General features: G+C 39.7%; 1 protein-coding gene across 2 annotated transcripts in view; it reads left to right on the top strand.

Moving 5' to 3' along the window:
* Positions 1-18,513, top strand: part of LOC124615973 (venom dipeptidyl peptidase 4-like) — a 572,498-nt gene that overhangs the window by 533,959 nt on the left and 20,026 nt on the right. For both annotated transcript variants that reach the window (XM_047144175.1, XM_047144174.1), the window contains exons 10-11: positions 3,963-4,198; positions 9,956-10,181. In XM_047144175.1, the coding sequence (XP_047000131.1) occupies positions 3,963-4,198; positions 9,956-10,181 (462 nt within the window). The remainder of the gene's footprint in view (positions 1-3,962; positions 4,199-9,955; positions 10,182-18,513) is intronic.

An 18,513-nucleotide genomic window follows, 5' to 3' on the forward strand; every position in this document is an offset into this window, starting at 1 on the left:
ATAGAAACAAAAGAGGAATGGACCTAAAGTCAACCCTTGTCACAACCATATTTTACTGTAGCTTTTTCTGATGTGAATGTTGTTGTTCTTGTAACATTTCCAGGGATTTTATCCAGTTTAAGAACAACTTTTGGTTGTTGGTTAGTAAGATATGACCTAAGCCACTCATTTGGAATACCTCTAATTTCCTTTCTTTCCAATTTATATAATAGAATACAGTGATCTGTAATATCAAATGCTTTGGATAGGTTAAAGAAGATTCCAGTAGCCATTTCTTTTTCACCTATAGCTTTTAGGATTGCATGCAGTAATTAGTAGACTGCTGTGGTTGTGGATCTTGACTGCCTTAAAACCATGCTGATGATTTGACAGCAAAGAGTTTTTGTTAATAAACTGTAGCAGTCCATTGTAAAAAAGCTTCTCAAAGATCTTTGTTGCAGTACTATTCATTTATGTAGAGTTCTGTGTTAGGCATACAGTGTTTTCATGTATATCCTGTTGGCAACTTGCAGGTGGTTTTCTTGAAGTTCAGGAGTCACCAACTCCTTTCGTACTCCTTGTACAAATACATCTTCAGGATTCATGACGAACCTGAATTCTCATATTTCTTACAACAACTTAATTAATTTTCATAAATAAGATTTATTTTGTCTTTCCTGGAGCCCATACCACCTTCTTTTGAGTTAGCTTCCATCTAGCTGAAGACCGTTTCTGTACATCAATAGACGTGTTACCTTTTGCCACAAATTCCACATGAAATATTCCTTGCCTTATATCCTACACATCTGTGGTAATACTTCTATATGGATTATGATTCACTGCCTACAGTAAGCAGTTCACATAAAAAAGTAGCCACTCTAATTGCTCCATAAGCATAAAAAAATCTATCTTGCTCTGAACTGCATCAGTCGACCTCACAATCTCAAAATTGTGTTTGAAGATTAAGTTCACTATGTATACTATTCTCCCCAACTAACCCACAGAGTTTGCCAAACCCTCCTATCATATTTGACATTTTAACCAGGCCCCACACCTCCTCAGTCTATTTTCTCAGAATTTCACCGAGTGAGGTGGCGCAGTGGTTAGCACATTCGCATTCGGAAGGATGACAGTTCAATCCTGCATCCAGCCGTCCTGATTTAGGTCTTCTGTGATTTCCCTAAATCACTCCAGGCAAATGCCAGGATGGTTCCTTTGAAAGGGCATGGCCAACTTCCTTCCCCGTCCTTCCCTAATCTGATGAGGCCGATGACCTCACTGTCTTGTTGCCTCCCACACAACAACCCAACCCAACCCTCTCAGAATTTAATGGTTGTGATTGTGACATTTCCCTCAGCAATGCTTGTGTTATGCACTCTCCTATTGCTTGCTTCAACCTTATTACATCAAAAAGTATACTAACTAATTACAACCATTGTTTAGATTTGTGTGTTGGCATGACAATCATTAAGCTCTTGGTAAAGATGAATGGTGGATAGAAGGGTACATTTTAAGTTTTTATGTATTATTTTGGTACATATCATTACATCCTTTCAGAAAATATTCACCTTTAAATTTAAACACTTTTGCATGCATTTGAACAAATCCTGGTTAAATTTTTTCCACTCTGATGTTGGTATCTTAAAAATATAGCTTTAGAAGGATTCAACAGCTTAGGTAATGAAAATTAGTGTCCACTCATGTCTGGTTTGATGGAACAAAATAAAGTTTTTAGGCAGTAAATCACATGAATATGGGCAATATGACATTTAATTAATATGTCCCTCCTCCAAATAATAAATTGTTTGACATGTTGTTTGACAGTTGGTATCATTATAAAGAAGAACTGAGCAACATTTTCACCCATTTTTCTGGGTTTCATTGATGCTTTTTGGCAGACAAATAGTTGTGCCCCATTCAGCATTAACTGTTCTTTGATCCTCTAAAACAATAGTTGTGACATGCTAGTGTAAACAAACAAACAAGAAGTTTTCTCAATGAACCCTTTTTGTTGGTTTCAGTTTATCACAGAGCACCCCAAAAGTCATTGCTGTTTAGTTTCTGCCTCATAAGAATAAATCAAATATTTGTCTCCAGTTATAACGTTGTATTGCATTTCCTTGTTCAAATTTTTTGAGAACTTTGTTCGTCAACTGACTTGAGCCTGTCTTTTATGCTTTCATCAAATTGTGTGGAATCTGTTAGGAACAGATCTTTTTCGCAGCTAAATTTTCATTCAAAATTGAATGTACTGTATCTTTGATATGCCTAAGGATGTTTTATCTCATAGCAAGTCCCATACACATCCTCTTCAGTAGTGCTGCACACAGTGCCCGTGTTTCTATTTTGAATAAAAATTGATCTGGTTGGTCTTCACAAAATTCATCATTGCCACACTCCTGACCACAAAAAAATTCTGCAAGCCAATTGTAAATAATATTTTCTGAAGATGATTAATTAACAAAAGCAATTTGTTGTTGAGGTAAGCCTGTATGAATATCATAAACAATTATCCAATGAAAACCTTTAGCTGGAATTCCATTTTTTCGTAACACTGTTTCTTTAAATTCTCACTGAAAGCAAACAACGTGGCTTCTTTCTGAGCTACAGTTGTTTTAACTATTAGAAATTTTAAAACAATGGCAGTGTCATGTCACACTAGTACCATCTAGTCTTCATTTCCAAAAACTTAAAAGAGTATCCTCCTAGAGATAGATAATCTGTAGTGTTAATGCAAATACAGTTGCAGATAATAAGCTGTAGAGCTACATCTCAGTTTTGCTACATCATGTCGGAAATTTTGATCCTTCCTAGTAGCACCAGTCTCGCAGAACTTTTCAGATAATAATATTATGTACATCATGTATCTGGTTCCCATGTCCACCTGGCTTCAACTTGCATAAATCCTTTTTCTACACTTCTCTCTTCCATATTTTGTGATTTCTGTTGTATTTATTTGGTTTTTGTCTTTTTAAGTTCACTTGTTTCTCCTTTTTACTACTGTATATTTGTCTCATGTTGTTGTTGTTGTGATTCTCAGACTGAAGACTAACTTGTTCCATGCTAGTCTAGCCTGTAAGCCTCTTTGTCTCTGCATATGTACTCAGATCATATGCATTTGAACCAACCTTCTTACTGTATCCATGCCTAGGCCTCTCTATACTTTTTTTTACTGAGGTGTGTATAAGTGTGTGTGTGTGTGTGTGTGTGAGAGAGAGAGAGAGAGAGAGAGAGAGAGAGAGAGAGAGAGAGAGAGAGACTGCAGTGGACGAAGGCGTTTTGGCAAAGAGCTCACATGTTTAGCAGTCTCTTTTTTGTGCCCTCTGTGTCTAAATATCTCCTCTATGTTTTGAGTCGCAATTAAGCTAAAGCTTCCTTCAACTCAGACTGAATTTTAATACCACAGTGCCTTGCTAGGTATTGTTCTATTGGATACAGTTTGCTTTTGCCTTCTTCTGCTCTTCCAACTGCCTTATCCAGCTTGTTACATGCGGACCATACATGTGGAATTTGAACCATGGTGCAACCTAAAATTTTTCATACATACAAAGCATTAGCAGAGTTGAAATAAGCAATAAGTAAATTAAAGAACCCTAAGACTGTCAAAGGACTGAATCTTGGATCTTCATATTTTTTTATTCTTGACATTTACCCACTTACACACTGTAAGCAAACAGGTGAATATTTGACCCATACCTAAAAATTCCTCAGTTCTATTTGGTGAGTAAAATCATGAATTGATTTATCTGTACATATAATTGTCTTCTGTTTTTGAATAATAAAAATCTGTAAATTCAAAAGTTACGATCTCTTTCCAAATTTTGTACATGTGTTATGTACTACTTCATCTTTCTTTACAATATTTTACGTTTAGTAGTACAGTCATTCATTCATTCTCACTTCATTTAAACTGCTGCTGTGATGGAACAATGAAGTTATATTGCGTTATACATATTAATAACACAATGTTTTCTTTGTTTCAGGTATTAGAAATGAAAGAACCTAAAGGATGGATAGACCTTTTTGTGCCACCTAAATTTTCTGATAATGGTGATAAAATGATTATAATATTGCCACAAGAGGAAGATGAGAAAAATGGTGCCTTTCGTCACATAACTTTAGTAGACAGAAATTTTGTTCCTCCTAAAATGACAGCTCTAACTACAGGAAAATTTGTGGTAACGGAAATTCTGGCTTGGGACACAACAACAAGAACCATGTAAGATTTTTATCATTTACATTATTTGATACAAGTCATTATATTGTGTCAGGCTAAATAGCAGTGAAATACAGAATGGTTCATTGATGATATAAATTATTAATTCCTCCACCACATGACAAGTGGAGTCAGTGTTTGTGACTCTATACAGCTATCTCATTCATTCTTACACACACACACACACACACACACACACACACACACACACACACACACAAAGTTATGTATTAATGACCTTACAGACAAAATTAATTGTTGGAAACAAGTATGTCATTTTCTTTGCTGACACCTTGTATAGCAATTTGTTGTTTTTTCATCTTAGGTCTGTTTTGTACATATATCACTGAATAAATTAATAACTGAATAACCTGTGTTCCTGGAAACAGAGTCTATACGAATTTAATTCATCAGGGCCAATTTTCTAATCTCCCAAAGGATTAATTGGTGTCAATATCCAATATTAACAGTAACCTCAGACTTTTGCAGATGATGCAGTTATCTACAACAAAGTACTGTCTGAAGAAAGTTGCACAAATATTTAGTTGGACTCTGACAACATTTCAGTTTGGTGCAGGGACTAGTAAATTGCTTTTAATGTTCATAATTATAAAATTGTGCATTTCACAAAATGAAAAAAAAAAATTATTTTATGATTACACTATCAGTGAGTCTCAACCGGAATCAGTCAACTCATAGAAATACCTTGGTGTAACAATTTGTAGGGATATGAAATGGAATGATCACATAGGTTCAGACATAGGTAAATTGGGTGGCATGCTTTGGTCCATTGGTTCATAGAGGAAGAAGGGCAGCATGAATGATCACAGGTGTGTTTGACTTACATCTACATCGATACTCTGCAAGCCACCCAACGGTGTGTGGCGGAGGGCACTTTCATCTACATCTACATCTACATTGATACTCTGCAAGCCACCCAACGGTGTGTGGCGGAGGGCACTTTACGTGCCACTGTCATTACCTCCCTTTCCTGTTCCAGTCGCGTATGGTTCGCGGGAAGAACGACTGTCTGAAAGCCTCCGTGCGTGCTCTAATCTCTCTAATTTTACATGCCACTGTCATTACCTCCCTTTCCTGTTCCAGTCGCGTATGGTTCGCGGGAAGAACGACTGTCTGAAAGCCTCCGTGCGCGCTCTAATCTCTCTAATTTTACATTCGTGATCTCCTCGGGAGGTATAAGTAGGGGGAAGCAATATATTCGATACCTCATCCAGAAACGCACCCTCTCGAAACCTGGCGAGCAAGCTACACCGCGATGCAGAGCGCCTCTCTTGCAGAGTCTGCCACTTGAGTTTATTAAACATCTCCGTAACGCTATCACGGTTACCAAATAATCCTGTGACGAAACGCGCCGCTCTTCTTTGGATCTTCTCTATCTCCTCCGTCAGACCGATCTGGTACGGATCCCACACTGATGAGCAATACTCAAGTATAGGTCGAACGAGTGTTTTGTAAGCCACCTCCTTTGTTGATGGACTACATTTTCTAAGCACTCTCCCAATGAATCTCAACCTGTACCCGCCTTACCAACAATTAATTTTATATGATCATTCCACTTCAAATCGTTCCGCACGCATACTCCCAGATATTTTACAGAAGTAACTGCTACCAGTGTTTGTTCCGCTATCATATAATCATACAATAAAGGATCCTTCTTTCTATGTATTCGCAATACATTACATTTGTCTATGTTAAGGGTCGGTTGCCACTCCCTGCACCAAGTGCCTATCCGCTGCAGATCTTCCTGCATTTCGCTACAATTTTCTAATGCTGCAACTTCTCTGTATACTACAGCATCATCCGCGAAAAGCTGCATGGAACTTCCAACACTATCTACTAAGTCATTTATATATATTGTGAGAAGCAATGGTCCCATAACACTCCCCTGTGGCACGCCAGAGGTTACTTTAACGTCTGTAGACGTCTCTCCATTGATAACAACATGCTGTGTTCTGTTTGCTAAAAACTCTTCAATCCAGCCACACAGCTGGTCTGATATTCCGTAGGCTCTTACTTTGTTTATCAGGCGACAGTGCGGAACTGTATCGAACGCCTTCCGGAAGTCAAGAAAAATAGCATCTACCTGGGAGCCTGTATCTAATATTTTCTGGGTCTCATGAACAAATAAGGCGAGTTGGGTCTCACACGATCGCTGTTTCCGGAATCCATGTTGATTCCTACATAGTAGATTCTGGGTTTCCAGAAATGACATGATACGCGAGCAGAAAACATGTTCTAAAATTCTACAAGAGATCGACGTAAGAGATATAGGTCTATAGTTTTGCGCATCTGCTCGACGACCCTTCTTGAAGACTGGGACTATCTGTGCTCTTTTCCAATCATTTGGAACCCTCCGTTCCTCTAGAGACTTGCGGTACACGGCTGTTAGAAGGGGGGCAAGTTCTTTCGCGTACTCTGTGTAGAATCGAATTGGTATCCCATCAGGTCCAGTGGACTTTCCTCTATTGCATGATTCCAGTTGCTTTTCTATTCCTTGGACACTTATTTCGATGTGTCACAAAGGTGCTGAAGAAAACGAACTGGCAAACACTCGAAGTTAAATGCAAACTATCCCAAGGAAGCCTACTTACAAAGTTTCAAGAACCAGGTTTATATGATGAATCTAGGAATACACTATAAGGTTAGACTAATTGCAGCATGCACATAGGGGTTGAAACTATTCTTCCCACATTCCATATGTGAATGAGGCAGGAAGAAATCCTAATAACTGATACAATGGGAAGTAGCTCTGCTATGCAGTTCACATGATTTGCAGACTATGGATGTATGTGTAGATGTAAATAATTCGTGTCACCTAGAACACAAGATCAGAAATGTAATGGAAAAGAATAAGTGTAAATAAAACAAAAATTATTACAGGCCAGTTCATCAATATAAATGTCTGATTAGTACTGAAAAAAGAGATATGGTTAAAAGCGCAGTGATAGAAAACTCAAACAAACCATGTGCATCTAACAATATCTGCCAAAGAAAACGATTTCATATAGTGCTATATTGAAAGAATCAGTAGAGCAGTGAAATAAGATTTTAAGGCAACTTTTCCTTTCCATCATGAGTGAAACTTAGCTGATCTCCCAGCACAAGCACAAGTAACTAGCTAAGCTGTTGTGTTATACATCAGAAAGTAAGCATAAAATTGAGTTGTCTACTTTTTCTTTGTAAATTTAAACTTTAAGCCAATGTAGTTGCTGCACACAGGAACAGTGGAGACTTTCTGGCAACAAATGTACCTGAACTCTTCAATTCAGTGGCTGTAATGAAGGGCCATCACCACGAGAGTATTATGGCATCATTCATTATTAGTATTTAATAAAAATTTAAGAACAGGAGGAAGGTATTTATGCTTAAGAAGTGCAAAAACAAAGTAACTGAAAATCTCCTGAGAATTACACAGAAAAATAGCAGCTCTGAGTAGTAGTTACTGGATGATTTATGGTTTAAATTCAGAAACATTGGGAACGCATGTGAGGAAGGTTCCTGACATAGAAGATAGTAAAAGTGGGGAAAACCCATCATTGATAGGCCCCTATATCTCTAATGATGTAATTGCAAGCACTGAATCCTAATCTTCCATCCTTCCTTTTCAAAGACAATAATTTCTTTGAGGGAGGTGGGAGGGAGGAGGAGCACTTCCCCTGCTCTTTGCTGGGTATTCCCCTGAAACAAAGTTGCAAAATCCTCATTCAGCTAATTCTTCAGTATTTTTCATCAATCATTCATAAATGTAGGAGCTTTATCAAGTAAGATTAGCAAAAGATATAGAGAAGACCCAAGATGACCTGTGAACTTCAGGTTGGTTTGAGTAATCTGTGCAAGAGTATCAAAGGTACATTCAACAAACTCCAGTGGATAACCTACAAGAAAGGCACTCACTGTGTGTTGCGTTAAATTCTAAGGGCCCACATTCCAGAACAAGTAAAAAAAACCTATATTGTCCTCTGTCTCATGTAATGACCCTGAGGCCAAAATTAGATTAATACAGACATGAGGTACCAATGATATTTCTTCCTGCACACCAGTTGCAAATGGATAAGGACGGGGGGAAAAATTTATTCAGTTACACCGTTTACCCCTCTGGCTTGTGGAGCACAGATATACAGGGTGTTACAAAAAGGTACACCCAAACTTTCAGGAAACATTCCTCACACACAAATAAAGAAAAGATGTTATGTGGACATGTGTCCGGAAATGCTTAATTTCCATGTTAGAGCTCATTTTAGTTTCATCCACCTACCCTCAATGGAGCACGTTATCATGGTTTCATACAGGATACTCTACCTGTGCTGCTAGAACATGTGCCTTTACAAGTACGACACAACACGTGGTTCATGCACGATGAAGCTCCTGCACATTTCAGTCGATGTGTTCGTACGCTTCTCAACAACAGATTCGGTGACCGATGGATTGGTAGAGGCGGACCAATTCTATGGCCTCCACGCTCTCCTGACTTCAACCCTCTTGACTTTCATTTATGGGGGCATTTGAAAGCTCTTGTCTATGCAACCCTGGTACCAAATGTAGAGACTCTTCGTGCTCGTATTGTGGACGGCTGTGATACAATACGCCATTCTCCAGGGCTGCATCAGCGCATCAGGGATTCCATGCAATGGAGGGTGGATGCATGTATCCTCGCTAACAGAGGACATTTCAAACATTTCCTGTAACAAAGTGTTTGAAGTCACGCTGGTACGTTCTGTTGCTGTGTGTTTCCATTCCATGATTAATGTGATTTGAATAGAAGTAATAAAATGAGCTCTAACATGGAAAGTAAGTGTTTCCGGACACATGTCCACGTAACATACTTTCTTTCTTTGTGTGTGAGGAATGTTTCCTGAAAGTTTGGCCGTACCTTTTTGTAACACCCTGTACATGTAGATGTAGAAATGCAGAAACATCTGTTGTCACTGACTTGACTTGGATACTGATGGAGCGCAATAATCATCAAATTGTAAGTTACACTTCAGTTCCAATGAGTGTGAATCATTCCAGTTTCTTGGATTTGAAATAACTTGAAAAAATGAAGAAGTTGGACAAGCAAGTCTCTCCTATGCTCTTTGAAGAAAGCATAACATGTCATAAAGTCTGCCTTTCTCTCAATTTTTCATTTTTGTGCAGATAACTGCCAAATAATGAGAAGCAAACAGTAAACAATAGTTACTGCCACATTGTAAATGTCCACAACTGAGTACCTATCCAAGAATATAAGGGAGACTGAAGATATACTACTGGCAATATTCTCGTAGGCTGCTGAGAGAATAATTAAAAATTATGAGTTACAAGGCCTAGCTAGATAAACAAAAACAGATTTTAGTGTTTTACAACAACACAAAGTACTATCTGCCAAACAACAGTAATTTAAAATCACATTGGTTACATTCTGAGTGCCCAACATTTTCAACATATCATCTAACTGTCAGTGTCTTTAAATTATCTGGATCATCTTCTAGAGGGAAAAAGGACCACAAAGAAAGCAGTTGTCAAAAAGTCTTTCACCAACTCCTTCAATTCAGACACCAACAAGTACAAAAATAAAGCAGTATTACTGAATTCAAATATTATTAGGAGTTGTGTTACATAAAAGAATGATGCCTGTTGTTCAACATCTTACTAGAAAATCTAACATTTAATGTGAAAGTACTTAAAATAGTAATAATTGCAGTATTAGCAATACAGAAAAATTCACATTTCAAAGGGAGTCTTTTATATTCATTTTTGCAGCTTTTATCTGGCAAATCAAGAGGAAGATCCTGGAGTTTCACATCTGTACAGTGTCTCAGATAGCACAGAAGCAAGAGAACTGCCAAAGTGTTTATCGTGCAATGCCAAAACGAGAGATGGCAATGAATTATGCTTGTACAACAAGGCGGCATTTAGCAAGAAAAATTCATACTACATGTTAAATTGTGCTGGTCCTGACATTCCAGAAGCTAGCATTTACAGCAAGGTTTGTGTCTGAGCCTTTGAAATATTATTATTCTTTTTGAAATATCTACTTGAAAATAAACGATCTAACTGGAGCAGGCATATACAAATTAATGATATACTACACATATTCATCCACTAACTGCTGTCTTTAAATAGCTCTTAAACTATTCTATCTATGTGATTGTTAAATAATGTTACTTTATTATTCTTATTTTTTGCTGTTTCATTTCAGTATTTCCATATGCTCATAATTTGAGCAGTGTCTTCACTTTTTTTTATATAAAAGAAATGAACATGTTTTAAATACATTCCCTATGACTAAAATATATTGTTGTCAACATACACAGTACTGATCATACAATCAAGGCTTTTATGGTCATTTAGATTAGCTCCTGGCAAATTCTCCAAGTTGTATGGCCATGGTCCTTGAAACTTTTTCGTTTCCAATGTCTCGTCCAGATCTGTGTTGGGCATCTTCAGAGGTACTCCTGGTTTCAGTACGTCTTGCCAACTGATGTGTCGAACTTTGGAGGATGTATTGTAAATATTGCGGGAAATGCATTTCGTAGAAGCTTACTCAGGACTGGCAGAGGTAATTCTCCTCAAAGATAAAACTTAACTGTTGTACTGTCATCTGTCAAAGATAAAATTTATCTATCAATTCTGTAGAATTACTATCCATGTATCACTAGTTTCATGGCTTCTACTTTCTGTTAAAATTATCCTCATGTTTATATATTTTGATGGCTTCTCTGTATAGCCATGGATAATAGTATGTCATTGAAGATAAAATTGTGATTTCGAAAAACTTCACTTTATTATTTCCCTGCTGAAGAGCAGCTGATTTCTCTACTTTCCCAAGTTCCTTCAGCCATATATTCATGCTTTCCTTGATAGTTCCAGTGTAGACCTTACCACAAGTGCATAGAATTTTATGTACTCCACTTGCCAGCAGAGGAGGGCATTTATCCTTTATGGATCTGAGTGCTTCCCAGAACCCATGAAACATAGTAATACGTGGACAACAGCTCTACAGATTTGTTACATAAGTTTTATCTTTGACAGATGAGAGTTTGATAGATTAGTTTTATCTCTGACAATGATTATCTTGGCCAATCACATGTAAACTTCTATCATACCCCTTTTTCACAGAACTTATGTTGCTCTCTGATGTCCAACCTGTCAGTCAGTAAGACCCAGTGGAACCAGGAGCAACTCTGAAGATGTCCAACGCAACTCTGGACAAAATTTCAGGAATGAAAAAGTTTCCTTGACCACAACCATAAGACCCGTAAGATCCATCAGCGGCCAATACACAGTAATATCAACAAAAAACATTGCCTATTTGATGCACAGCCAAGGCACCCTGCTAGAATGTATTTAGGGAGAGGATGATTGAAATGTCAATAAAGAAAAGCCATATTTTCATTTTTTGTAAATTTGTTGTTTCAGCCCATTAAAAGTTTTCATCTACACTATATTTAATTTTTTGGGTCTCAAACAATATTAGTAGTGATAGCAGTAACAATTTATCAAACAAAATTACAAATAGAATTTATATTTGTCCTATGTAAAACAGATATTCTTATTAGTGACTACTTTGGGAGTGTACGTCTAACCACAAAATGCTGAAAAAATAAGTTATTTTCACCCAAATTCTTCCAAGTATGTGACCATTTCATGATGTCAACTACTTCAACATATTGGTCACTGGTGGTCTCAATCAGTGGACTAAAGCTTATATTGAAAACTGTCTATAAACTTGTTGGAAATTACATCCATTTATTTAACTTTAAAAAATAATTTGTAATACACTCAATGAAACCACTCATAAAATACATATTTATGATTTTTTATCAGAATTATTTGTTGGGCTAAATAATCATTTACCAAGTAAAAACATTGTTCAAGCAGAAATTTTTTATATTCTACTTTCAATCTGTTTTCATCTTCTAACTTTCTGATGTTGGCTGGCAGTATGTTGTAGAGTTTTGTACCCATATGGCTCACACGCCTTTGTGTGTGTGTTCTTTTTGTTTGCTGAGTATGGAGTGCTGTGCTATTTTGAGCATTGTAGTTATGCAAGTTGGCATTTGTCTGAAAATCTGCAAGGTGGGCCCTAACATATAAAACACATTTGTATATATATATAATGAAGGTATTGTTAGAACTTTAAGCCTGTTGAGTAAGGGTTTGCATTGTGTCTGTGGATGACTGTGTGCTATTATTCAGATAGCCCTCTTCTGTAACAGAAAGATTTGTTTTAGACAGCAAGTGATGGAACCCCAAAATATTATTCCGTATGTTGCAAGAGACTGAAAATAGACAAAATATGCCATCCTGGCACCCTCTGCAGTACAAACATTTGCAATAAACCTAAGAGCAACACAAGCTGAGTTAAGTTCTGCACAAGTTTCATTACATGATCATTAAAATTAAGATTTTCATCTACATGAATCCCCAGCAATTTTGTTGATGCCACTCTGTCTGTGGCCTTGCCACCCAACAACAGATCAAGATTTACATTTTGACACATTTTTCCCAAACTGCATATAATTTGTTTTATTTGTATTTAATGCCAACCAGTTTGCACTGAACCAAGTGTGGACATTCTTAATTACTTGATCAGTAGTTGTTTGCAGCATTTGCTTTGGTGCGCCTATTATCACACTAGTGTCATCTGCAAATAGTATGGCCTTTGCTACTCCATCTGAGGTGTGAAAGCCATTTATATACACAAGGAACAATAAGGGACCTAGAATACTGCCTTGCGGCACTCTATTTCCACATTTTTGCATCGGACACTAAATTTATTTTGTGGTTGGAGTAGTCCTACAATCCGTATTCTGTTTTGTTGGTATGATTCAAACCGCTTTTTCCCTGTCCCATGAATGCTTCCAGTTTTTCTAAAAGAATGCCATGATTGACAGTGTCAAATGCTTTGGAGAGATCTAAATTTATTCCTAATATGCTGTTGTCTTTTTCTAGATTTTTGATTATTTGTTCAGTGCAGCACATGAAAGGGTGTATGTCAACTTTGAAGCCTACTGCAATCAAAAAGTCAACATACATTTTTGGTTAATATTTTGAGATGTTGTAGTAATGAAAGAACAAAATTCATTAATCTTCATCCTTAGTGAATAGTTTTATATGCCTTTCAAACTAGAAAAAGGTGCTGTTACATAGCTGAGGACTGATCATTGCACAGTACCCATACAATGAAGAAAACAGCTATAAGTCTTGTCTAGGTGGGCTGTTATTTTTCAAGCTACAAGTTCATCCTCACTCACCTTGTTTCTTGTTTCGTAATCTTCTGGGAACACTACAGTAACGAAATCAAATTTCAGAACATGTAATACATTATATCCCATTTTAATAATATACCTACACCCTGAGACACAATATGTCATTTGCCCATATGTGAATGAATGCAATATCCACAAAGAAGGGTGGTGCTATGTTTAAGACACTGGATTCACATTTGGGAGGATGATGGTTCAAATCAATGTTCAGCCCTCCAGATTTAACTTTTCTATAGTTTTCCTAAATTGCTGGCAAATACCAAGATGTTTCCTTTGAAAAGGACATGGCCAATTTTCTTTGCTACTCATCTCCACTCTGAGTCTGTGCTCCACTTCTAACGGCCTAGTTGTTGACAATATATTAGCCCTAACCTTCCTTCCATCCTTCTTCTTTTCCTTCAAACTTCTCATAATCTTCTAAATGTAGTAAAGCTATATGAACCTTATAATACTGCCAGCATGTTAAAATAAAGACACAGTTATGTAGATCATAAATTATTTACATAAATGTCTTTTATATGTCTTGGGCATTAAACAGCAACATATAAACTATCATGGGATCAAGAAACAAACTGGTATCCACTACAATATCACATGATTCAGTGAATTAAACATTATGCCAGTTCAGTCAAATTAATTCTATATATTATAATATATCACTGAATTAATCACATGTGAACTCTCTGACATTTGTTATCTTTGCTGCTGAAATAATTTAAGTTCAGCATGTTTCCTTTTTAGCTTCTTTTAACAAACATTCTTGTGTGCATTTGTAGAGGACAAAAAGTTGATTCTGTACATTCTAAAGCTAATGCAATTATTTATGTGGATAAAGTAGAAGCCCACATAATTGGTTACCCTATCTAAGAACTTTCATGCCTGTCCACAAACAGCAATTTTGACAAACAGCAGAAATACAGATTAAGACAATAAGCAATGAACGGCAAATTATTCCATGCTATTGCTGATAAAATTAGCAAATGCCATGAGGACATAAATATTTTGGAGCTTCTTGTACTGTCAAATATGAACATGAAGCCCATTCAGTGCAACAAAAACAGCATTAATTCTGCCTTGCCCACATATCACAGCACAGTGAACATTTTTCCCAAGAGAGAAGCAGCTGAGATAAGTACTCTCATGCCACAACAGTGTGTAATGACAAGCCCTATAACAGAGCTGAAGCAATCCATCCATCAGTTTCAGCAGTTTGCCTCTAATTATGGGCACCACTATTTAAGCCCACCCAACAGCAAGCATGGTTTACAGTAATGGAGAACATATTTTGGTAGCAACGTATGATAAATAACCATGAACAATGCAACTTCATGACAAGTAATTTGGACCAAAAAACACAAGAGTGGTCCCCCTGCAGGCCCGGGAGTTAGAATAGGCTCAAGGTATTCCTGGTTGTCATAAGAGCCGACTAAAAGGAGTCTCACACCTTTCGACCTTTATGTGATGGTCCCCTGTAGGGTTTGACCTCCATTTTTCAAAACTTTCCCAAAGAGTGAGCCAACTGCGGAAGGGCGCCTTACATGATGCATAGTGTCCATCGTGCATTGAGATATTTAGCCCACTTCCTTGTCGAGGCATTACAGTCCCGCTCATCCTCCATCTCTTGGGTGAGGACACCTTCCTGGGTGAATTATCCTCCACCCACTATGCAGTGTCGTTTTCTGTGCCAACAATGACCATGGAATTCTTTGCACCTCATATTCAGCACGATAGCAAGTCCATTGTGGTAGACCTTCCATGTACCCTGTTGGTTGTAGCCCCCTGACAACACAGGGGTCACTCTGCTGATATCTGCGCTGTTAACTCCCCATGTATGCCAAGGAGTAGATTTTCGTGACCCTGGGGCATTGGGACTCCCAGCAATGGCCATCCTGCCATGTAGCCTTTGCTGTGGCCGGGTGGCACTCATGGGGAGGGCCCCTGGTCGGAGTGGGTGGCATCAGGGCAGATGATGCGTGATGAAGCATGCCATGTCATCACTTGCTGGTGATCTAACACCAGCAGTCTCTAAGCACTCCAAGTCTCAGTACAATGCAAGGAAGTATGATCCTAAGTCGTTCCCCTCCCTGGCCACACCGTGTGACAAACGACAGTCTAAGGATGGCAGCGAACCTTATTCACCCCGGTACCTCGTATGTATGAGAACTGATGGGGACTCCTATGTTTTGATGAAGCCACAGTTTTTTGTACAGGACAAGTTTGGGGAGGTGGAGAGCTTGTCCAAAATGCGCTCTGGGTCAGTCTTGATAAAAACAGTATCCTCTGCCCAGTCACGGACTTTACTCAGTTGTAACAAGTTGGGAGATGTTTCTGTTACCATCAAGCCACATAAGGGCTTAAATATGGTACAGGGTATTATCTTCCACAGGGACCTTCTTTTGCAGACTGATGACGGGCTGCACACCAATTTAGAAGGGCGAGGTGTTCATTTCGCGCAGCGCGTCCATCGGGGTCCAAGGGATAATCAGGTTGCCACCGGTGCCTTCATCTTGGCTTTTGAGGGTGACACCTTACCTGAGAAGGTCAAGGTGATCATTTACCACTGTGATGTCAAGCCATATATCCCTCCCCCAATGTGAAGCTGGAAGTGCAGGAAGTTCAGCCATATGTCATCCTGCTGTACTTCCAGTGTCATATGTCGAGACTGTGGACGTCCATCACATCCCAAAAATCCATGTGCCCCATCTCTCATCTGTGTCAACTGCAGAGAGCATCATTCCACTTTGCTCGCCAGACTGCAGGATTTTACAGGAAGAGAGGAAAATCATGGAATACAAGGCCCGGGCCAACTGACCTACACTGAGGGTAAGAGAAAATATGAGTGCCTACATCCTGTAGCTATGACCTCCTCATACACCACCGCTACGAGAACAGTTGTTGCCTCATCACAGTCGGCTCTCAAAGCCCCCTTGATGGTGGGGGGGCACTTACCCTCCATGTTGCTCCCACACCACCTACCTCAGGAGCACTGCCACCCCCCCCTCCCCCTGACCATCAGGGACACCAGTCCCCACTTCTCAGCCGAAGAAGCGTAAGTCATCTTCGGCTCCTCTCGCCAGGAATAGGTCCCTTTGGTCACTCCTTTCCCAGGTTTCTGCTAATGGGAAAAAAGATGCCCGCCAGTGGCTGAAGTGCCCAAAGCAGCTGGTCGTAGGACTTCAAGATCATCATCAGTCCTGGCGCAGCGAGAAAAGTCCAAAAAGAAGACCCCTAAGACCAAGGAAATTTCGGTGGCACCCACACCACCGTTACTTACAAGCTCTACGTCTGGGTATAAGGTGGAGGTTCTAGCGTCCACTGAGGTCCTAGATCTCGCAAGACCCTCAGACGCAATGGATATAGACTGCTCAGGCAATAAGTCGGTGGCACCAAGTGACCCTGAGGCGTAAACTGCTTGAATGTTCCATGTGTTCTCAGTCTCACAATGACGTCATCCTCCAGTGGAATTGTGGCGGTTTTCTCCACTGTCTGGCTGAGCTATAGCAACTGTTAATCTTTACACCTACTTTCTGCATTGGCCTCCAAGAAACCTGGTTCCCGGCAATGCCGACCCCTGCCCTCTGCGGCTATAAGGGATATTACAGGAACCGTAGAGACTATAATCGAGTGTCAGGTGGAGTTTTACATTTATGTCCTAAACTCACTCTGTAGTGAAACTGTGCCCCTTCAAACCCCTCTTCAAGCCCATAACCCCTTGTGGGTTGATGCCATGCTTACTAGCCAAGAAGTCGAAGCTTTACTACCTCACTTCGACCTCTGCCTTTTAAGTACTGGGGCTGCCACATATTTCAGTGTGGCTCGTGGCTGTTACTTAGCCATTGATTTGTCCATTTGCAGCCCAGGACTTCTCCCATCTATCCACTGGAGAACACATGACGAACTATGTGATAGTGACCACTTCCCCATCCTCCTGTCACTGCCCCGGCATCAGGCCCATGGACGCCTGTCCATATGGACTTTAAACAAAACAGACGGGGAAATTTTCACCTCTGTGGTCACTGTTGACTCTCCCCCACACAGTAACATCAATGTGGTGGTTGAGCAGGTGACTACAACAATCGTTACTGCGGCAGAAAATGCGATCCCTCGCTCTTTAGGGTGACCCTGGATTAGGCAGTCCCTTGGTGGTTGCCGGAAGTCGCTGAGGAAATTAAGGAGTGTTGGCGAGCTCTACAGTGGCACAAGTGGCACACTTCCCTGGAGCGCCTCATAGCCTTTAAGTGGCTCCGTACCCGCATTCACCAGCTTATCGGAAGATGGAGGCAGGAGTGTTGGGAGAGATACGTCTCCACCATTGGGCGCCATACGTCACCTTCCCAAGTCTGGACGAAGATCATATGTCTTTTTGAGTAAGATTAGATGTCTTTTTGAGTACCGGACCCCAACAGTGTACCTGGCATTAACATCGTTGGCATGTTATCTACTGACGCAAATGTGATTGCTGATCACTTTGCTGACCACTGTGCTCAAGCCTCTGCATTGGAGAACTACCCCCTACCCTTTTGCACCCTCAAATGGCGGATGGAAAGGAAAGTCCTCTCATTCGCTACACGCCACAGTGAACCCTATAATGCCGTATTTACAGAGTGGGAGCTCCTCAGTGCCCTTGCGCATTGCCCCAACACAGCTACTGGGCCAGATCAGATCCACAGTCAGATGATTAAACATCCCTCGTCTGACTACAAGCAACATCTCCTCGTCATCTTAAATTGGATCTGGCGCCATGGCATCTTTCCATCGCAGTGGCGGGAAAGCACCATCATTCTGCTGCTTAAACCCGGTAAAAACCCACTTGATGTGGATAACTATTGGCCCATCAGCCTCACCAATGTTCTTTGTAAGCTGCTGGAACGTATGGTGTGTCGGCAGTTTGGTTGGGTCCTGGAGCCATTTGGCCTGCTTTCTCCATGTCAGGGTGGCTTCTGCCATGGTCGCTCTACCACTGATAATCTTGTGTTCCTCGAGTCTGCCATCCGAACAGCCTTTTCCAGACACCAACACCTGGTTGCCATCTTTTTTGATTTATGAAAA

The sequence above is a fragment of the Schistocerca americana genome, chromosome 5, assembly GCF_021461395.2.
Source record: "Schistocerca americana isolate TAMUIC-IGC-003095 chromosome 5, iqSchAmer2.1, whole genome shotgun sequence".
Lineage (NCBI taxonomy): Eukaryota > Metazoa > Arthropoda > Insecta > Orthoptera > Acrididae > Schistocerca > Schistocerca americana.